Source organism: Anas platyrhynchos, chromosome 1, assembly GCF_047663525.1.
Source record: "Anas platyrhynchos isolate ZD024472 breed Pekin duck chromosome 1, IASCAAS_PekinDuck_T2T, whole genome shotgun sequence".
NCBI classification, from domain to species: Eukaryota; Metazoa; Chordata; class Aves; order Anseriformes; family Anatidae; genus Anas; species Anas platyrhynchos.
In genome coordinates this window covers 178,296,015-178,318,987 of record NC_092587.1, presented here as the reverse complement: position 1 = coordinate 178,318,987, position 22,973 = coordinate 178,296,015, and the positions used below count along the sequence as shown (strand labels likewise).

The following is a 22,973-nucleotide window of genomic DNA, read 5'->3' as shown; positions in this document are numbered from 1 at the left end:
TAAAAAAGCACATGACCAAGTGTCTTCTGGGTTGATTTGAGGTTCTGCTGATATCTGTTAAACTCTACTGGAAACTGAGAGGCAGAAGTCATAGTTTACAAATTTCTTTGTGATTTAAACATTTATGTTGGGGTCCAGATTTAGCTTAGGACTCCTCTACATAGACAGCCCTGTGCAGGAGTTACCTCATGCCATTTGGTCCCACAACACCTATGCAGACTATGACACCTATGCAGCTATGACACAGGAATTACATAGACAAATATCCTGGTAAACTGGGCATAATATCCCCCACCGTTTAAAATGACACCAGGTTGACACCACAAATGACTCCATAGGGATGTAGGGACAACCAAAACCAGCTCCATGTCGATACAGATGGAGGCCTCTCCTTGTATCCATCATACCTAGTGACATCTGGGATGCCCTTGTGTATCCCATGGCCATGTCTATCGGCCTCATGCCAATGTTGAAGGGCCTCTAAATGGCATTAGGTAGCCATGTGGGGGTGGCTAAATTGAGCCTTGAATCATCACTGCTGGAAATTTAGACCTTGGGTCCAAAACCTGTAGTACGTGGCAGACACAGCAGGGTAAGCTCTGACTGTTTTGGCTGGCTGATATCATACCTTCCCACCTGTCTACTGTTGCACAAAAGCTTTTTTCAGGGCATCTCTGGACAGAGTCCCCATTCACTGAGAACTTATCTGGGATAATTTTCGGAAAGAAGGAGCTTATAACGCCAGGCCAATACCTGCTAATGCTGTCCCTGGAGAGTGTGATACTCAACACTGATGGTCATCCTGAAGGACCAACCTTCTTGAAAAGTGGTGTGAGTTTTGAGTCCTTGCTGTGAATTTCATTTCTCTTTATCTTTCCGGGTGCATTGACATTTCCAAGCCTTGCATTGTGCAAGGTCTCTGATTGACAGCAACCACCTCTCTGCTTATCCTTTCTCTGGAGTGCCAGGGAGTAGAAATGTAAGAGCTCAGACCTCCACTCTCAGATGTCACTACGCATCAACATCATCCCATCACCATGGAATTACTCGAACACTGCAGGAGCTGCAAGAGCCCGGCAGCCTTCTGACAAGACTGGCAGATAGTTTTAATTGTTTGAGAGCATCGCTTTAACAGCCTTAAATCAGACAGAGCTGGCACAGGACCATATTTGTTCACAAATCCCAGAGGGCTTTCTCTGCATTTTAATGCGCAGTTTGAGTGTATGCGATTTGCTGGTACGCTGTATTTTTAGCAAGAAGATAGGCTTCTTTTGTATTGGCTCAGGAAGGTGAAAGTTTATCATTTAAAGAGCTCGGTGATGTCATCTGTACTGAGGGATTTACTTTTATGAGCTCACTCTGTCTGCTGCTGTGTGACAGCTGCATTTTAAAACTTGCATTGCTTTATTGAAATATCATATTTAGAAACACCAAACTGCATACTGTGGTTAACTGTATAAAGGCTATTTAAATGCCTAAATGATGAAGCAGGATTTGCTTCATTTTTCTTTGCAATTCTGCAAAGCTTCTCATATTTCATGTTCAGTTCCACCTGTAAATATCTGAAGCAGTCATTGACCTCTGTGGAGCTACGCTGAGTTTATATAGGTGCACCGAGGCAAAATTATTCATACTTGCAGGACCTTTCTTCGAGCTGGAAGCCTCCAAAGACTAATAAAAGACACCAGCAGATTAAGAATGTGGCTATTACTGTTACTGCTGCTGCTGTAAGTAATACAGCTATTCATTGTGGCTCAGAGTTGCACAAGAGAGGTGGTGGAGAGTTTTCACAGTGCAGAATAGCAACGAGGATTGTCCAAAGTAGGCTGAGTACACCAGGGCAGCCTCATCTCTCCTTTAGACATCTACGTTGTAATCAGGGCTTTAACCCAAACCTTCCCTAGATGTCACTGGCTACAACAATTCAGGGCCTCTTACTTCACGCTGAGACCAAGTGGTGCAACATGGTTCATGTTTAATCACTCTTCCACAAGGAGTGATTAAACACTAAAAGAGAGATTTAGGTTAGAGTTTAGGAAGAAATTCAGAGGGCGGTGAGGCCCTGGCACAGGCTGCCCAGAGAAGCTGTGGATGCCCCATCCCTGAAGATGTTCAAGGCCAGGCTGGATGGGGCTTTGAGCAACCTCATCTGGTGGGAGGTGTCCCTGCCCATGGCAGGGGCTTGGAAGAAGATGATCTATAAGGTCCCTTCCAACCCAATCTATTCTATGATTCCTGCTACAAGTCCATGTGGTTGCAGCCAAACTCTCTCCTGGCCAGCCCATGCAGTGCCCTGAACTTGGGTGTTGCCTGAAATTGTCAACATGGACCAAAACCTGCCAGGAAGCAGCAGTCTGGCAGTATGAATGTGCTGGTGTCCTCAGCCTCACCACCTTTAGCTGTCAGAACAGACAAAGCCAGGAAGTTCAAAGCCTATTTTCCTCTCTTCTTAGATTTCCCCAAATCTTTAGCCTTTAGTTTTTAGCTTAAGGGAGAGAAGCAGAAAATATTTGGGATAAGGGAGTCCCCACCCCCAAAGTGGATGACTCCTTGTACCTCAAGCAGAGAAGGAGCAGGGTTCCCATGCTGGAGAGTTAGGAACATAAAAGCAATCTGTCTGTAAAAAGGACAAAAGTGGTCCTTTGTCTCGGCGTTTTCCTTAGAGTTTTCCTCATGAATCACACATGCTCCTGTTGACTCATTTCTGAGTGATGGAGAACAAGGGAGAAAAACAACAGTTTCTGTCGTTCTGGAACCTGCATTTCCCTTTACTAGGCTGCACGTAGGTTTTACCCTACTGGAAGCAGAAACAGGAGGCTTCTGGACATTTGGGTTAAATCAGGGGGTTGTTGAGACCTCGGTGCAGGACCCCCACTAATATCTGCAGAATATCAACTGTAGAAGGAGCTGCTTCATATCACTTATTTCAGTCTTCTTGTCAGCTATTACTCATTTGCCTTACTGTGTCATATGCACAATATGCCTTGGGAAAATATTCAGACAGGCTCGGTGCTGATGACTCTTTAAATTGTTAACATCCCACAGCTCTAAACAAAGCATCATGACAAGAACTAATATTCGGGCGAAACTTTTAGACTAGCGTCTCTTGGACTCTGCTGCCCTCTCTACCTCTTTAACATTCCACGTTTCCCCTTGAGTGTAAGCCAGTCATAGTGAGACTGACGTAAGTTAAACTTTCTATACAGCTTCTCTAAATGCAGCATGCATCTTCCTCTCAGCCACTGCATGGCTCTGATTCCTGGATATCAGCAATAAGTTCTTTTCTCTGTCTCCCTTTGTCTCTCTCTCTCGTCCCCTTTCTTTCCTTGTGCTCAAGTCTTTGTCACCTCCCGTTCCTCTCTCTCTTTCTCTTTCTCTGTTTTTTTTTTTTTTTTTTTTTTTTTTTTTTTCCACTCCAGTATGTGTGTGGGTTTTCTTTTTCCCCTTAACTTTGTTCCCCTCCTTCATTCCTTGGATCTATGCTCTCTCCCCGGTTTTCTGTGACTGGAGAAGTGAGAAGTATACATGAAGCCAGCAATCAGCACCAAAACTCGGTTATAACCATATCCCTAGAAAGAGCATCCAGCTTTCAGCATCCATTCCCATACAAAGATGTTACTCACCAAGGTCATAATTTTATCAGCATCACCCTGCCCTGGTCCTCCTCACCCACGCTGGATCTTTGCTCCCAGTGGTAGCCGTGAAGAACCAGGGTCTGCCTGGCCAACTCCATGTCCCTTCCCATGGTAGGTCAGGCCATTTGCAAGCTGTGGTGTTCAGCAGTGGGATCAGTGAGCTCCATTTTCTCATCAGTCAGAAATGTAAAAAGAAAGTTGTCCCACAGGAGAAATCTCAGATTGGCGTCAAAAGCTGGCTCATGCTGTGATGAGTTATCCCATAAAAAAGTTTCTGTTTCTAATTTCTTCCCTATTTCCCCTTCTTCTTACTACTGGTTTTCTAGGTCTTGCTTCCTTTCCCTGCTTCACTCTCATGACATTGTTTCTTACAGTTTCAGCAATTCACCAAGTTAATATAAAACAGCAGTCTTTGGATAGTCAGTAGATTCAGAGATGACTCATTTATAGGAACCGTGATTTGCTCTGGTCCAGTCCTTGCATCACAATACTCAGCCTCTTTCTCCAAATCGGAGAAATCTAGAGTAAATGGTGTTGCAGACTGAAGAGCAAACATTTTTAGTAAGTCCTTCAAGCTGGGGGTCACAGACTGACCAGCTCTTGGTTAGTACTGCTATTGAAGAGGAAGAAAAAGAGATGCACATACATAAGGATAAAACGTCAGTTATCCTTCTCTAAAAAAAGATCACAGCAGGTAGCTCAGGAAGAAGGAGCTGGAAGCTGTAGGGAACTTTATATTGTGGGTCCTCCATAATCAGACCTGAAACCCATCCCCTTTTACCTTATTATTGACAATGCTGCCACCAAAAGTGAGCATGTGGTAACAAATTAAAAGCAAAGGACTCCGGAATCATGTTGAAAAGCCTGTGGGAAATCTATAACAGGAACAACATCAGAAGTGCAAAATGTGAAACCACTTAATCTTTGAGTATTGCTAGATAAAGGGGAGCCAGGACAAGCCAAAAAGTTGATTATCTGCTTCTCAGAGAGTCTGTTATATCAGTCCCAGTTCCATTTTGGAGGGCTCCAGCTGGCTCTCTCCAGGTTGTTCTGAATGTTAACATGGGTGTGAGCTCGTCCAGACCGCTTGGCCTCTTTTATCCATCAGCATAGGCACTGCTGTAAACATTCATAACAACAGCAGATATGTGGCCCTCCTCTGTTGTAAACAATAAATTATTTTGCTTGGGCTGAAACACTGTGTGCAGTCCTGAACAGGCATGTGCAGGAAGAGGCATTCAGCCTCAAGTGGGTGCACAGAAGAATGGCATGAATACGTGACATAGAGTATGTGACATGCTTATCTTAGCAATAAACCAAAACAAAAATGTCTCCCCTCAATAATATGCCTTTCAAATAAATCCCAGGTGGGAAAAAAAAAAAAATAAAAAAATAAAATAAAAAGCCATGGAAGATACAGGAGAGTGTCAATGCTTGAACAAATCCTCTATGTTTGCATTTAGACAGGAAACTAGAAAACCGTTTCTTGCCATCATCTGGAAAAAGGTTTCCAAAGAAACATTTTATTTTGGTCGTTTAAGTGCTTTTCAGGTGCCTGTGATTGCTTTGTGTACCTGGACATATGGTGTTGTTGTTGCTGGCAGCAGAGTAGCACCATTTCCCAGGAGATCTCTTCCAGTGCTGCGTCCCTGTGGTTTTCATGAGCGAGAACTGAGAGATTTAAGATGGGATTTGTCTTGCTCAAGAATACCAATCTATAAAATAGAAGAAAAAAAAAAGGCTGAGAGAATCACCCTGAGCTGCTATTAAAGTCAACGTGGTCAACTCGTACATCCTCTGTGTTAGGGTGGAATAAACCAGCACTGGGAAATGCCCACCTCCTTCTGCTGGTAATATGGGGAACCAAGAGGGACTTGTGCATTTATCTCACAGGCATCTGAAACCCAGAAGCTACTTCAGGTAGCATTATAGTGCTTATGGAAGACGTTCTCTGAATTACAGCGAAACAGAGATAGCGCCTCTGTTTTTCCACCACTCGTCTCATTAGGAAACCACCAGCATTTGTAAGCACCAGAAACACAGACAGCCCTTGGGCCTCCATCTCGCAGGATGACTCACAGAGGAGGTGGAGACGTCCTGGCTGACGCTACAGCCATGAAGTTCCGACCTAATATCTGTCCCTCACAGCTGACATCCGCGCAGGAAACCCCAATAGTGCCGGGGATGCTGGGCTGGCGGAGCGGCCTCCATGCTTCAGGCAGCAAACCTGGAAGAAGGGGAAGGTGTCTCTGCAAAAACTGAGCTAAATGCACCTGGAGGCAGAGAGTTTGCTTGAGGAAGTTCTTGCAACAGAGGAATTTGGGGAAACATCAAAGAAGTGGAGGTGGTTTCTCACAAAAGTGCACCACAAGTGCAGGGGGGGGTGGAATATTTCTGCCTTATTGTATTTTACATGAAGAAATGAAGCCATGTCTAATGTACTGCAGTGTTTTCAGAAAATATAGGGGGGAATTTCTTCATGGCCCCCCGTCTTGGGACACGTCTCCAGCTGAGTCTATCTGAGGTGAACATCTCACCCCGGGGTTTTGTACCTCACCATAGACAGATGTGCCTGGGATGCTTCAAATGCACGTCATCACACTGTGACCTCTTTATATTTCTCTGAACTGTACAGCATTATGATTTCTATCACTCTGTGGTTTACGGGGTGGAAATCCCTGTTCGTTAAGTCAGCGTCTTGCTTATTGCCACACAGTTCTGGTTCAAACTTTGGGCTTTGTCTCCATATCCATCACAGGTTCATTCTACATCACAGCATAATATTGAAATATTGAGGTCTAAATAATCTGATTAGTTTTAAATTGTCTGGCCTGGTCTGGAAAGCACCTGGCTGCACCAGGACATAGCTCCATGCATGTGAATTCAACCTTGATATAGTTATGGTCTTCATACTCACTTATTCCCTTATTCAGACTTACTTTTTTATCTGTCTCCTCCCATAGAAATCAGCATATTTATTAACATCCTTTCCCGTGTTGTGTGTTTTTAGGCACTTCCTAAATACCCTGCTTGGATTTTGAAAATACAGCATCAGTGCAGTTTGCATCAGATTTTATATTTTTCTACATTTGCCAGAGGCAGCTGGGCAATCCCACAGTGTATGAGCAAAAGTCCCCAGAGCTGCAGAACAATCTGACTGTGTTCTGTTACCACCTCCGCTTATGGCACATCTTTTCTGAAACAATAAAATTTGATTGCTTCTTACACATTTGTGTATGGGAAGAAGATATAATGCTGTCTTCTACTGGAGGGAGATTATATTGGCCTTCAAATCAATTTCAATTCCTCATGAGTCTTCAATATAATTTTATTTCATCTTTATTTTTGGCTATTACATTTTCATCTCTTCATTCTACTTTAAAAATTGGAATTCTCTTGATGCCTTCCACATTGATAAATTAGTTGTAATTGGGAACATTGCTCTTGATGGGAGAGAGAGAGGGAGGTTTTAGGTAAAAAGTCCTAAATGTTTTAAAAGAATCCCTTTACTTTCTTCAGTGCTGTTTTGAAGGGTTTGATTTTTTTTTGCTAGATCTCCCTTTCTTCTTTGCATATGTTGAAGCACTTGGGAACCCAGCCAGAATGCAGCACTATCCAATGGAGCTTGCACAAAACTTCTCAAAATCTAATGTCCAGCCTTGCTGCTTTTATGCTCTTGCTTACTCATGCTGGTGGTACATGCAGGGAACACAGACATCTGCATTTTGGGTTGTGATGTCCACATGTTGTAATGATGTTTCATGACAACTTTCTGATTCTTTCTGGATGTGTAATCCCCCCCCCTCAATAGCACATTTAATCTGAGTGACAGCAGATTTGCTTGTTTTCATTACATACTGTAGTCTCTTGGAAGGATCTATGGATCCCAGCAGTTTGCACACCATAGGGCAAGAAATACTACACCAGTGTCAGGCCACAAATCTGCTCTTTATTTCACAGCTGTCAGTAGAGATTTTTGAAATCTTTTCTACATGGTTTTCATGCGTGTGAAAAATAGACGGCTTGTCAACTTCTTAAAAAAGAAGAGAGCATGTTGAGGGTTTTACATATCACCTCAGGCCAAAGTGGGGCTTACAGTCATGTTGGAAGCAGAAATTCTCTCATAATAAGGATGTTGAGCAAAATTTAGCAAAATGTTGGACAAAAAGTTTAGGGTGGTTCTGTTGTTTTTTTTATCCCCAGAGAGGAAAGGGTTTCACAGTGCACCACGAATGCCAATACACCACTTAATGAACAAAGTTTCACTCTTGTGTACATCAGATCTGCATTGTAATTTGGTGGTAGAGGAGGGAGGGATGGATAGTTCTGAATCTTTTATTTTGGTAAAATCTGTTACTGGAATATTAATGAAGTATGGTTATAAAAGACATTCACCTTGAAAAGCTTGGCACTGATTATCAAACACTTATTAACTGACTTCACAAATTAATATCTATGGGCATGTATATAAGTATCTAAATATATAAATATACAAAAAATAAATGTGAGAGTGTGAGTGTGTCTGCATGAGTAACCAAATAAATGTGTACCGAAAAATTAGGAATATGAACGCGCTCCAAAGGCGAGTATATTATGGGACCATGTGATGGCTATGAAAATGCCCATTACAAACCAAATGCCCATTACAAACCAAAAATAAGCATCTTTAAATGTACTGAAAATTTAAGAAAGTTCTCAGCTATGAGGCACAGTCCAAGCAACTTGGGATAGTCACCTGTGTGACTTTAAAGGTTCATTCCTGGAAGATCAGTTCAAACTAAGTGAATTTCTGAAATGGAGATATCGCCATGCCATGACAAGCTATTCCTGGCAGAGGTTTCATAAGTTCCTTGCTTTTACTTGATGTTTTCTGAGAAAGTCTTTGGCACCATTCCCCTTACTGTTGGTTTCTCTTTGCCGCGTGACCCTGGTTCCCTATGAAACTTGAAGCTGGATGCACCCTAAAGTCAGTTTTAGCCACACTTAGCTAAAAGAGTTCCCTCTGGTTCCCCATCCATTGGGCTGACAGTGTCATGCGCATTTTTTGGGGTGGGGCAGGAGAGACAGGCAGATGTCAGGGTATCCTTGGCCCTACAAGCTGCCCAGGGGTACAGGAGTGCTGGCCATCCTTACCCCTTCTCTTCTGACCAGGTATAGACCCTCTGCCAATGTCCTGCTTGGTCTCCAAAGCTATGCCATCTCATCAGCTCAGTGGTTAGATGGCATACAAACTGTGTGGGTAGAAACAGCAAGGTGTACTGGCCAAAGAGAGAACATGAGAGAGGGGATATTTTGGTTTGGGAGTTCCCTTTTATAGGTGTGTGTCTCTACATTGATGTCACTGGCTTGGTTAGATGAGTAGCTGTGTGTGCTCTTTTGGTTCAGAAGATGAATTAAGAGGACATGATCGTGTAAAGGCTTTCATGAGGAGATTGAGTGTTTTTTAAAGGTGTTTACTGCTGGCTGGTTCTGGGGAAAAGGTCTTACTTGGGGAGTGGTGTTTGGAAAGGCTCATTTAAATGCTGCCTGTCTTTGCCTCAGCATGTTGCTCATTGTCCATAGCTTTGGGACACCCCAGGTAATTTAGGGGGAGACAACAGTAACACTTCTTACTTCTTGCCAAGTGCAAAGTGCATGAGTGGAACTGGTATCTGAGGAAAGCCTGTCTTTTTTACATTTATCATCTCCCATAGCACAATCCCAAGAAGAACTTCTTGTCCCTACTGACAGGCTGGCTGCCCACATCATGTGCTTGTGTGGTGCTGAGTTTTGCTGACTGTGAGTCAAGTCTGCAGGACCCCCCCTGAAAGACAGGGCAATCAAGCTTTAGATCAGATAGTCAGAAAATAGCAAAAGGCACCGCAGGCCATGCTCATAGACCTTGAGTTCATCCTGCTCCTTGCAAGCTTGTAGTGTGTGCTCCAAACCCGGGACCACAGGCTGCCCAAGTGAGTGTGCACCTGTGAAGGGCTGGTGTAGCAGCACTGAGCTGTGTTCTCCACACACCTCCTCCACCTTCTGGAGGAGCTGCACTTGCCTGTTCTGCTGCTATCAATTTTATATAGGGAATTCTCCATACTTACCATCAGTACAAACCTAGTGCCATGAAGACTGGCTAGGTTCAACGTCTTCAACAGCAAAGTTCAGTGAGATTCAAAATGAAGAAGAGAAAAAAGAAAAAAAAAAAAAAAAGAAAAAAAAAAGAAGGAAAAAAGAAAAAGAAGAAAGAAAATAAATAATCAATGAGATAGTACTGTTTTTAGAGCATGTTCATATTTCTGACTTGGGTTTAAATCTTGTCTTCTAGTGGTGAGGGACCACCAGAAGAGACAACTCCAACTGGAGTAATAAAGGCCTTCAGAAGATGTATGACGACTCTTGGGCTGGATCATTTTTCCCATTCTCTCTGGGTTTGTCCTTGTAGCTGCCAAGAAAGAAAGCTAATACATAGCATGCAAGCAGTACCTCAGCAATGAGCAAAGCACCCTTAAAATATATTTTTTTTTCCTGAAACTCTGGCAAGGGACTAGTTGCAAAGAGAAACTGAGCACAAGCAAGGCTTTCTCTGCTGTGGAGGGCTTGTTGGGCTAAGCCTCAGCAGGGCCTGGAGCCAGCCTGCCAGGGATGGCCAGGCTCCCTGCTTCCACGTGCTTTGCACCAGAAGCATTTCATGATCAGGCCATAACCACATCAGAAGGCTGACGAATGAGACGGCAGTGGTTTTCATGGGCAGGGCTCAGCCCCACCTTCGTGGGCTTTGTTATCAACTTCTATATGTCAACATTTGAAACAAAGCCCTCGAAAACAGATATGGAGACTTGCGGTGGGAGGTCAACAGAAATTACTTCCAGCACAGAAAGCTGGCAATAAGGTAAAAAAACATCTGCACCAAGTGCAGATCCCTACCCCGGGGGATTTCCTTTACAAACACTGTGTACACCATGAAACATAGCTCCACTGTGAGTGAACCTTCCCCTGTTCACATGCCATGGCTGCTCAGAGGAAGGCATAGCACCAGCAAACGTGTTTGCTCCATGTCTGGAAATTGGGACACCCAATCCGACGAGTCAATCTGCCCACTACCAGCCCCAGCATTCGAGGCCTACATAAGGTGATACAGGTGGTAGACACTGAAGTGCAGAGCTTTATTTCTCAGCTTCAGAAATGAAGGCTCTAATTTTGCTCATGTGAGCAGGAATGTGACTTGAGCGACCAGGCTTTGGCCCCAGCCTCAGGCAGCTTTGTGCTTTCAGCTGTAAAATCAAAGGGAGGGGAAGTGGTGGTGGAAATCAGGCCAGATTTTCTGAAAGGCCAAAAGGGAATCTGGGACAAAGGAAGCTGTTTAATTCCTTTGGCTTCCTTAAGCTTTTGACCAGTGCATAAACAGATGTAACTACATAACATCAGCTGCATGCAATTAAATATATTGCTTATATTTGCAGATGTCTAGAAAGATTCCTGTATATACACGGCTAAGTGTTGTGAGAGATAGGGGATTACAGAGCTACATGGGGACAGTCATGTTGTGTGTCAGGTCATGGTCAGTGCCGTCCAGAAAGCTGCAGCACCTTGAAAGATACTGGGCTCTCTCAGGGAATTTGAGTTTGCATTTTTAACAAAGCCTTTGAAAGAGGCTGTCATTTGAGCTGGCTCAGATACCATGCAGGAAATAAAAATATTAGTACACAACTGGACTAATATGAAATAACATCTGACTCTTCCTGACTGTGACTAAACTTGGCTGTTTTGGATGGAACTTATTTCCGCTCCTGTCAGCTGGAGGGGCAGCAGGTCATTTCTCTCTTGACCGTCCCAAAGGACCATGAGAAGTAGCAGCAGCTCAAAGACAGGGGAAAAAGTCTGACATCTGGTCTGCTGCCAACAGACGATGTGCTGTTGAAGCTTGGAAGGGGATGCTAAGAAGCAAAGTGTGTACCTCTTTCTCCAGACACTCTTAGGAGCTCAAGCAAAATACGAGCCTTGGTAACAGTATATGTGTTGAGGAGGGCAGAGGATACATCATGAAAATGAAAATTATGTGAGATAATGCATTGCTTGTAATAATACATTACATATATTTATATAAAAAGCAGCGTTATGTATGTTAAATATACTGAATATGACACAATAAATACATATTCCATTTATTTTTATATATTATTATAATATTCATAATTTGTAATGTTTATGATATAATTTAGACTACTATATATAGTACATTGGTTATAATAAAGTTCTCCAGCCCATACTAGAAACAAATCAAACCAAACCAAACAACAACAACAAAAAAAACAGGTTGCTCAACAATTTTCTTCCAATTCACACCAATCTTCCCCGAAAGACTTTTGTTCACCATTGGCTAGTTGAAGAGTAATATTTATCCCAAACATTGTTTTTTTCTTCTGATTTGTGACACTTTCATTTTTTATTATTTTTTTTTATGCATGCAGAAAGATCTTTTATACAATGGCAAGGAGCAGAATTATCCTTTGGGAGGGCACAGGGTCACGTTTGGAAAACAGAAGAGGCAGGATGCAGAGGCACGTCCGTAGTCCACGACAACATGATGCTCCCCTATGCACTGTGACACTGCTCCAAGTATTTCCTTGTACTAAGGGTCAAGTGGTTCAGGATGCAGGAGGATTTACTTTAGAAAATCTCTTTATCCCTGGTGTAGCTTTGGACTGAAAAATAGCCTTTGCCTAGAAATACCAGGGCTTCCATGAATGACAGGAAAACATGTATATGAAGCTAACACATTTACAATTATTTAGGGGTACCAGTCACTTAAAGACTTCTATTTCTATACTTATGTCTCTTTCAAGCTCAAAACTTTTGGACCTTTGGTTTAACTTTTCAGGCACAAAAAATCTATTTATAGATTTTTGTCTCCTGGAAAATTAAGGAACTGTGCCAAAATACTTTGTAAGGGTAGGTGGTCCCTTGAGGAACCCAAAGGCATTTCTAGGAATTTAACTGTCAGGAGCTTTATTTTTCATAATAAACATGGTGTGTGGTTTTGTTCCTTTTTGTTGTTGTTGTCGTTCTTTTTTACTATTATTATTATTATTTTTTCTTTTACTACATGGTCTTCTGTTCAGTGAGCAGAAACATACAAGGGTACCAAATAAAGAAATGGCAGTAAAGTGATGTGAGTGTGGCATGTTATGCAAGTATTTCTAAAGTTGTGCTTCAGGATCTCTAACAAGGATGATCTTCAATCCTTTTGCAAGTACATAATATTAAAAAAATCCGTTAATATATCCATACCCCGGATTTTGACTCATGTTCCCAACTATTTCTTTGGTGAAGATGACAACAGGATGCTCTCACACCTCTGAAGACATTTCTGTCTTGTGAAATGTTAGCCCACTTACACAAACTCGATCTCCATGTCTTCATCTTTCTCCCCCTGCACTCCAAGGAGACTCCTTGTTAGCTGTGCAATCAATACAAAACATAACTTCAGCACCCAGTAAATCTAGTTTATTGAAACATGGTTTTGACACAAGTGAGATATATCTATCTTTTAGATGCAAAACTATTCACTAATAAGGTGCATTTGGATACACACAGACACAAACACATTGGTGAGATTAGGCTGAAGATAACCATCTCTAGTTATTTTCCATTCCCTTGTAGCATTTAAGGCATACAGTATCTTGCCAGAGAGTCCAAGATTGTCCTTGCTCAGGCTTACTCCTGATGGGGGAAAAACACAGAAAAAGAGGTTTCCCACTTTCCTTCTAATTATTTTCCCACTATCTTTTTGCACAGGCTACCATCTTGATCCCACTGACATTGCAGACCTTATGTATTACTCTTTATTCCTTCAATAGCATGGGACCCAGCACTGCAGGAATTCATATGGCTTCATTAGGTCAGCTTCAAGATGTGCCACTGGACCCATAAGCCAATCTGAGCTATTGAAATAAGGATTTGGAAAACGAACATGGGTGAAAACTTCATGTTAAAACTTTGTGCTTACGTCAAAGGCAGCATAAAATGACTAAAACAGATTGACTCTTTAATTGAACATAACCCTTAGATAGCCAAGAAAAACAAGATTTTCTTAAAGCTATGTCAAGTACTTTTCCACCTGACCAGCAATGACATATTTTCTGCAAATTTGAGACAGAGCTGAAAATAGCTAGTTGCAGTTATTTTTGCTTGGGAGTAATGATGTTCAGTTTACCAAGAACTTTCTCCAACAAGGTTTAGAGCATTGAGAAAGCACTTTCACTGGCAGAAACCTTCCTTTGGGAGGATTTCACAGGAAGAGAAGGCTTTCAGCCTTGTCTGCAAGTTTTCATGAGACAGTTGCTTTCCTGGGAAACATGACAAGCCATTTAAAACCTTTTTTGTTGTTGTTGTTGTTGCTGTTTTAATTATTAGTCAAAAAATGAGGTACAATTAAAAAGAAATCTCAATGCAGTCAGAGTTTGGACCCTGTTTTCACTTCATTGCAACTGGTCTGATTTGTAGGAAATATGATAGAAATTGTTCATGGACTTAAATATGCAGACAGCCATTTCATGAGTTTTCCCAAAGTACGCATAGAAGTAACTCGTCATTGCCTAAATAATTTTAGTTTGCTTCTGGATCCCTACATGGGGATGGGCTGCCAAACCTGCAGCCCTCCAGCTCCATGCCAGCCCATGTCTTGCCCTCACTGCCAATAGTCATCATTCATAGCATCCCAGTACCCACACTGCTTGCTGGAAATCGTAATCTCACTTGATAATCAGTGAAATGTTAAACAAAATACCTCAGTGGCCAGCTCAGAGAGGAAAATTTGGAAATGGTAATGCCTGCTAAGCAGGCTGTGCCAGCACTGGGTCCCATTTGGTTCTTTGCCTGATTTACAAAGTCAGCTTCAGCAGAAAGTATTAGTGATACTTTACATTTCTAGTATGTGTAAACCTTTGGCCAGTGTTGTAAAGAGACCTTGCAGGGGAGTGTGAAGCTGTTGTGTGACACAGCACCTGAGGCAGGCACCTCTACACACACAGGGAAATGGAGAGCAAAGAGACACTAAGATACTCAGGTGAGTGTGTTCCCTTTAAATCACTGGTTGGGTATCGTGAAATTAAATAAATGGACTCTAGTAGCAAGGCACATTCCTTTCCTTCCCTTGTCATGGGGAAGGTGGACACTAGATCTGCATCTACAGTGCTCAACAGACGAGGATGAGGGATCACACCCAGGCACCTAACCTCTGACCAAACACACTGCAGAGCTCCTGCCTTGGTTTTGGCCAACCCTGTGAGGTCTTTCCCAGACACTTGTGGTCCAGAAGGGCCTGGCACAGAGCAGCGTGGCTACAGTGTGGCCAGCGTCATGCAGGCTCTTTCATTTAATAGCATGGACCCAGTCTAGATGCTCCAGCAGGAATGTGCGTGTGTGATTTTGCAGTTCTGCCCCAGCTACCTGCGGTATAAACTTCTGATTCTTGCTTTGAAATTTTCAGCAGCAAAGTAGTAGAGCACAGGGTCGAGGCAGCTGTTCATGGCAGCAAGGCAGAGCGTGACCACCAGTGCTTTGTGCACGGCCAGGTTGTTCTGGCTCCAGCTGCCGAGCATCAGGTGGACCGTCCGCAGTACGTGGTAGGGCAGGAAACACAGGAGGAAGAGGATGAGAGTGATGATGATGGTTGACAGTGCCTTCTTGTGAGAGACCGTCCTCCTGCGCTGAGGAGTCCTGGACTTGAGCAGTGCCCTGATGGCAAAGACATAGCAGATGATAATCGTGCAAAAGGGCAGGGTGAAGCCCACAACGAGGACAACGCTGTTCAGCATGAGGAGAATATCTGTGCTTCCAGGGTGGAGGTCCAAGCATTTCTCTTGTTTATCGTACCCAGCGATTTGTTTGCAAAACAGAGGGCTGGAGGCTGCTAGAACAAAGACCCATATCATTGCGCAGGTTATCTTGGCATACTTCATGTTGGTTACTTTCCAGCGCTTGAACGGGTAGACAATGGCGGTGAAACGAACCACGCTGAGCACGGTGAGAAAGTAAATGCTGCAATACATGTTGACGTACAAGGCGTAAGTCATAATCCTGCAGGCAATATCGCCAAATATCCAATGCGATCCCAGCAGATAATAGGAGGCCCGAAAGGGCAAAGTGCTCGCAAACATGAGATCTGAAACAGCCAGGTTCTGCATGTAAATGTTTACCGAGGTCTTCCTCTGGGAAGGCTGGAAGAAAACATATATGGAGAGGCTATTTCCGACAACACCCAGGAAGAAGATAAAGAGGTACATGACAGGATAAATGGCTTGCTTGAAGGCATCAATGGTACAGTTGAATGAGCTGTCATCTGAGTTGTTGTATAGCGCCATCTTGGAAATATTCATAGTCTGGAGTAGTCTCTGTCTTCCTGCCAAAGTAGAAAGAAGTGGAGTGAGTGCAGGGTTGCAGCTCTGCAGGGAGTTCAGTGCTGGGGTGGTTTCACAGGGCAGAAGTTACAAAATTCAGTGGAAAATAAAGGTTCCTTAATGAGTAATCACTTGTGATGCTCCTGTAAATGATCTCAAGATATAAAGCACCAAGTAAGCTCTAAATGGTTTCAGTATTACAGCATCTGTTTGTTATCTCAAACTATGAAAACGCTGGCTCTTGAAGGTGAATGTTATGCCCACATCTGATGGCAAATCCCTGATCTTCTCTATGCAAAATAACCCGACTTACCACCAGCCATTGTGTAGCACGGAGGTTTTGGGTCCCCAGTTACCTCCCAAGGAAACATCAAAAGAGAAATCACTGTCCGCTGGTAAGTTTGTACTTCAAATCAGGACAAAAAGTCCAAATTTGTCTAGTTCCAATTTGACAATAATTTGTCATATTTTTCTGGTATGTTATCTGCTGTTGAAAGTGTGTCACTGGGCTTTCCAACGAATAGCAATACCAAGGGCATATTGACATACTTCAGTATGTGTCAATTATGGATGTTTCGACCTAAAACACTGAGTAAATGCTGTGCTAGTCATGCATGGTTCCTTTTTTAACTCCCTCCTCCTTATTTCTTCTTTCCTCTAATTGGTTTCCAAGGTCTCTTTTTTTTTTTTTTTTTGTGGGGCCTTTGCTTCATTTACTGCTTTTTCAACCTTTTTTTGTGCTCATTTCCTCTAAATCAGACACTCATCTATGCACACTTCCAGGACTGCCTGCATTAGCAGTCCTAATGAAAATGGCCTGCAAAAAAGCAGGCTGTGTTCATAGAGAGTGACATTTTCCCCCTCCATGAGGCTGTATTTCAATCAAATCAAAATCTCTGATCACTAAACCACTCTAAATAATATGTATTTCTCATTAGAGGCTATTTCCTTGCTAAACTCCTCATTTCTTTTCTCAGCAAACCTGCAGCTAGGAGTATTTGAAAATGAAGTCTCTAGCCTTGTTACTTGTTTAACAGTGGGACAGCAATCTCCTCTTGGCATCTACCAGCACATCCCAGAAATGAAGCTCTGGAATTTTTTACCCTAAAAAAGAGAATTATATGAGATTTCCAACTGCATGAAGAAGGATGTTTCAATTTGCTCCAGAGGGAGTGATAATGGGCCGATGGCACATGATTATGGGTTGCATTTCAATTCGGACCTCACAGGCTTCGTGCTTTTAAATGAAATTACTTGCACTCTTGGAGTGTCCCTAGGGGGAAGAGTGGGCTCTAGACTTGGGAGCCCTTGTCTGCCACTTGCCCACTAGAGTACTGGCAATGCTGCTGTGAACAGGAGGTGATTTGGGAACCCTTAGCCTTTTCCCATGGTGTGGGAGCCTGTGCTATATTGAGGGCAGCCCATGACATGTCCAGGGCTGTGTCTGGATCCCTTAATATAGCAACCAGATGTGCCCTAGCAGTCACCTTTTATTGGCTCCACTGTGACACGGAGCATGGGAAATGGGACCTCTCCAGCCTGGGCTCCTGTGGAGCAGGGCTTACCCACGCCGTGGCGAGATGGGACGGTGGCAGCTCAGGGAATGAGGACATTGACTCACAGTGAATTTGTGTCCATCCCTGCAGTGCCTGCAATCGTCCCTTCAGAAAGCAAAGGCAATACCTAGGAAGGTCAGGAGCACTGAAGACTGGAACTGGGCAAACTGAATGTTAGTGCCCAGCAAAGCTTCAGGGAACAAGTGCTCCTAGAGGAAATCTCATCTGAGAGCCTCTTCCACAGTGGAAGGGATAGAAAAGATACAGTCCCCATCAAATCTTTCACAGTCTGAGGAGTTTTGAATGATTTTGGTTCTCTGTACAAGTTACTTACTGTCTGACACTATTTTTCTGTGTGGGATCAGGAACCAGCATTTCTCCTAATGGAAGCTGGTCCCATCTTGCAGGGAAACATTGCATCCCTAGGTACTGCAAAGGGAAGAGACCTTTTGATTGTACTTTACTATGACTCAAGCATCTGTGCCTTTAGAAACCTCAAAACACAACAGAATATGTCAGTGAAGAAACCTACCACTCGTAGAAGCATCCCTGTTGTGTGGGCCACCAGGCCCTCCTGTGAGATAAAAAAGTAGAATGAGGAAGAACTTGGAGTATGGTCAAATTCAAAGCCCTGCTCAGCACCACGAGTAATGAAAGTCCTGCTGATGAAAAGCCCTTGGGTACCTCTGCTCTGGGGAAATCACTATGGGCACCACAGGCACAGAGCCTGAGTCACCACTGGTCAAGCTCTTCAGGTGAGGTTATCCATCTAACAACTACCGTTACAGCTATTTTGTGATCCTTACCTCTCCTGCCATCTGAAGACTTTCAAGAAACCAGATGTGTGTGTGTAATTGAGGAAACTCAGCATCCTTGCATCTGGCAAGACAGCCAATACTCAGACCCCTCTCCATTTTACACAAGTAAAACCTTAAGTTGTTACGGGCTGCCTACGAGCAAAAGACTGGGGACCAGTAACCTGAAATGTATTAACCACCATGGTGCCTGCCCTCTGCAAAGGGCCAGGAATGACCCTTGCAATTTTCATATGAAGATGCTCCTATTAATTGTGTTTTAACACACAGATCAGTGTCTAACAGAAGATGTGCGGTGAAAGATGTATTCCACACAGGACTATCTCAAGCAACCACAGAGGAGAAGGAGAGAATTTTAATTCCCTCCTTGAAGCCAAGAGCCATTCACCAGCCAGCTAAGGCCAGGAGATGGCTCCTTGATACACAGAACGAATGACATGTCTAAGGAGAGGCAACAAACTTTTTCACTGAGAGCATCCAGACTGTCTCCTGGGTCAGGAACAAACAGCAGGGGTTTCAGGTAAGAGACTATAGGGTCCCCAAAAAGACTTCCAAAGGTAGATTGATGGTACAATCTAACATCCTCCTGAAAGAAAAAAAGAGGGAGAGGAAAGGACAGTCTGCAATGGGAGTCTCTCTTCAGTGGTGCTGGAAGAATTACCTGATTGAAACTCCCTGGGGGGAATTTTTTTCTATATGTGATTTTCTACCAAGAAGAAGGAGCTGATGCACATCCCAAAGCTCTACCTTGGCAGGAAAGGGAGCACATCCATGGATCAAGGAAAAGGGAGGCTTTTCTGAAGTAACTGCTGTGTAAGTAGATTTGACGTCGAGTTTGGAGGGTCTTATTTTTTAATTTCTTCTCCAGGAAGTCTTCTAGAAACATTTACTGCTTGATTATTATGGATATCATAAAGGAATATTGACCTTTTATTATAAATTATATACATAATAAATTATATATTCATTATTAATTAAAATGCTGCCTTTTATTTTAGCCTGGCTTGAGTGTGATTTAAGATTATGTGGCAACAAGAAAGTGAATCTAACAGTCTGAAGAAACAGATGGATACACAAGCCAGGTGGGGAACTGATAGAGCAAAAGAAGGAGGAGACTAATCTTGACTGAAGGAGATACTAAACTAATAAAAGTGTCCCCAAACTATCAGATTTTAAGTTTGGGATGCAGGTAGCAGTCTGCACAGACTTGGGGTGTTTCAGCTCATGGATGAGACTGTAAGGAGGAGAGACCTAGGATGTAAGAAAATGAGGGATCTTTGGGGATAAAGGCAAGCTGTACAGAAAGGAGAGGCTGCTCCGTACCCAGAGTGGAGCCGGTGTGCTGGCACTGCAGACTGAAAGGTTTGCAGAGGAGTAATTGATTAGAAGCAACAGGAGAGCTGACGGGCATGGGAGAGAGCAAGTGGGCTGGACTGACAAGAGCTGCGAGAGCAGTGCTGCTGACATCCAGCATGCTGCTGAAAAGGCCAGGAGGGAAAAAGACCAAAAAAAAATAATCTGTAAAGCACAGCTGCAATAACAGCAATAACCAGGGAAGGCAAATCCAACTGCCCATAAAGGCTGGCGCGTGCTATATTGAGGGAATAAGAAAAAGCAAACCTTACATGTAATTCTGCCCCAAAGCTCAAAGCCTGGGAGCTGGAAGGTTTGGCATGAAACAGCAGCCCTGGTGCAACAGGCACCTCCGAGACCTGCTGGGGAGAGGATAATCAATGGGAGCCTGTGTTGCCATGCTACCAGCTTTATGGTAATGATAGTGTAGGATGTACAGGTGGAGGAGTGGCACTGTGCAGGAAGGACTGTGTAACTAGCAATAGCATAAAAATATTATTGCTACAGAGAAGCGCTACAAAGTCCTTGTGGGCAGACATCCCATCCTATGATAATAAAAATATAGTACTAGGACCACACTGCCAAGCTCCTCATCACAACGATGATAGTCATCAGAAAATGTTAAGCGAGATTAGAAAAGCTGAACGCAGGAAGTATTAGCAGGGGATTTCAGATGCCTTTGTACAGATGTGATGCTGCATCAGAATAAGATACAGAGATATCTGTATGCAACAAATGCCCAGTTCCTAGGATAATTAGTCCCACAATCCACAATACAAGATGTTATTCTGCATTTGATCTTTAGTGCTGCATGGGTCCTAGTTAAAGCAGTTTTGGATGGAGGGAGCCCTGTACTAGCAATCACAGTAGAGCCTGGTTCAGCAGTGTACTGGGACAGAGGAGCAGTCCAGAACCAAGAATTCGACAGATGAAGGGGAGCATTTTATACTTGTATATGCATATTTATGCATTTACACAGTTGGATTTGTCAAAGCTTTTGACAAAGCTCTGCACCAAATGTTTCTAAGTTGCCAGTATGTTCTCCGATGGACTGGAAGCTGGCTAAAGGGTAAGAAGCAAAGTGTAGGGCTTAACAAATCTGCAATGCGGTCCTATAGAGTTCAGTAGTCAGATCAGATTTGTGGAGGGTTTTAAGAGTGAGGACTAAAAAATCTGGGTCTCTTCAGTACATACAGGAGGACACAGCCAAGGTCTGCAGATTTGTGGAGGTGGAGGATAGTATGGGTGAATGCAACGTTATTCACAGGGTCCCACAGAATTACTGGGACTTGGGGTGCTCAGCAGGGCTGTTAGGAGCCTGCTTTCAAGCAGAGAGAAGAGGGTGTTCCTCTGTGCAGCGAGGAGCAGGCAGCACTGGCAGGCTGGGCTCTCCCCAGTTCTAGTGGGAGGCTGCACCATGAGCAAGCAGACAGACAAGTCAGCCAGCCTCTCAGCTGACAGTGGGAACAGTTTCTGTGGTTGCCCGGACAGAAGGACACGCTCCTTTTGGGGAGATGTGATTGAGGGGACCACTGCTAAATGTATAAACGTGGAACTGAACTGAAAAAGACCAAGTAAAACTCAAAATCTGCTGCTTTGAGATCTACTACTGAGATCTCCATAATGCAGAGAACAACCAAAGAACATATTTTCAGTAAGATGTTCTGCATACACAATGATGAATAAGGATTTCAGATTATTCATTCAAAAAATATATTTTTGCAATGCTAAGAGGTTTATAGACCTGGTTGTATTACAGGCAAAAAAAGTGCTCTGTGAATCTATCACAGTATCCCTTTGTCTGCAGAAGACCCCAGACACCGTAGTCTCATCATATTCATTATCTGAATACATGTAGGAAGGCAGTTGTGGTATTGCCGCTATATATAGAAGCAACAGAAGTTCTAATATTTCTTAAAGTCATGTTGGCTTTCTTTCTAGTATTCACTTTGTGTTTCAGGAGCAGCATTACCAAGAATAAATGTAACAGAATGTAATCTTTTGAATTAACACTGAATTCAATTTGCCAAAACATGCGGTGTTTTATTAACCTTTCTACATGCAAGATTCTGACCTCTAGCTCTTTTTATTTTAAAAGCTGGCCATAAACTAAATCTATATGTGTCATTTAGTTATAAAACAAAACAAAACAAAAAAATACAAGACTTAATTAATCAGATCCACTACTTGACTGCTGTCTTCCATCTGGAAACAGTCCTAGTTACACAATTCTACTTTTCCTTTTTTCTGCCAAAGAAAATCCAGAAGCCCTGTGTTATCATAGAGAAATTTAGTTAACAAGCACAGCTACTAGCAAATTCAAAGTTTACTGCAAGTAAGACAAAGGTCGTGTTTTAGTAGCTTGTATTTTAGTTATTGCAACCCTTTTTATCTACATCAGAAAAAGCAGACAAATCTTGTCTTACCTCAGCTCGTGTGCCTTCTGGTGTGCTCAGAATTTCCTTCTTCTGCTTGCTGTTGTTAACAACTTTCAGTTTTGTTAGTGGAAAGGAAAAAAAAAAAAAAAAAAACTTAAAGCAAAATTGAAATGCTATTTATGTAGAAGCCACAGAAGGGCAATGAGTAGTAGGAAAGGGAAGTAAATCCCGATGAACAGACCTTATGGTTTCTTAAGAGAGAAATGTTCTCAGCTCAAGGAGTGGTGCTAGCAATCACATGGCAATGTTTCATATCTTTCACCCAATGGAAGAGGCCCTGCAGCTTACGTGGTATCTGGAAGCTCTCTGGATTTCTGTATTTGTCCCACACTTAAATATATGCACTTTTGGGAAATCAGGATTGCTTGAAATATTGGAAGATGTTCCTGTATATGTTTCACATGGATGATTATAAGAGTAGTTCTTGGAATTATGGAGAGGCCATATACCCACTTTATCTCTCAGACTTCTTATGCAGAAAGGTCACAATGAGCAAAACCATAAGCAGGCATCTAGGAGTTCATGAGAAATAATTCAGCTCACAGTCTAAAGACAAGTTTATGAAGAAGAGGGACTAATTTTCCCTGAATGTAGATAAGAACTGAATACATCACTATTTTAGGCCATGAACAAGAGACTGGAGTGAATGACTTGCTGTCCCTTAACATTTTACCACTTCTCGGTGGAGCTACAGTAACTGCACAGTTGGGTGCTCCTGGACAACTGCAATGCTGAAATGGGGTACTTTAAAACCAAGCTTGTTAATTCTTTGTAGCTGCTTGTTTATTCCTCTTCT

The 22,973-nt window shown here is 42.9% G+C and overlaps 1 protein-coding gene and 1 long non-coding RNA gene across 2 annotated transcripts in view; both read right to left on the bottom strand.

Moving 5' to 3' along the window:
* Nucleotides 1-4,239, bottom strand: part of LOC140001318 (uncharacterized) — a 31,557-nt gene extending 27,318 nt beyond the window's left edge. Inside the window, exon 1 of the long non-coding RNA XR_011806432.1 lies at nt 3,624-4,239. This is a non-coding gene — a long non-coding RNA (uncharacterized lncRNA). The remainder of the gene's footprint in view (nt 1-3,623) is intronic.
* Nucleotides 4,240-13,099: 8,860 nt separating this feature from the next.
* Nucleotides 13,100-22,397, bottom strand: CYSLTR2 (cysteinyl leukotriene receptor 2). Its single transcript, XM_027471551.3, has 2 exons — nt 22,166-22,397; nt 13,100-16,017 (listed from the first exon to the last, which is right to left on the bottom strand). Exon 2 carries the CDS (start codon nt 15,992-15,994, stop codon nt 15,062-15,064), a length of 933 nt encoding a protein of 310 aa, XP_027327352.3. The 5' UTR covers nt 15,995-16,017; nt 22,166-22,397; the 3' UTR covers nt 13,100-15,061.
* Nucleotides 22,398-22,973: the final 576 nt, after the last annotated feature.

Coding starts and splice junctions, on each gene's coding strand:
- CYSLTR2 (XM_027471551.3), bottom strand. CDS start 15,994: ATGAATATTTCCAAGATGGCGCTATACAACAACTCAGATGACAGCTCA.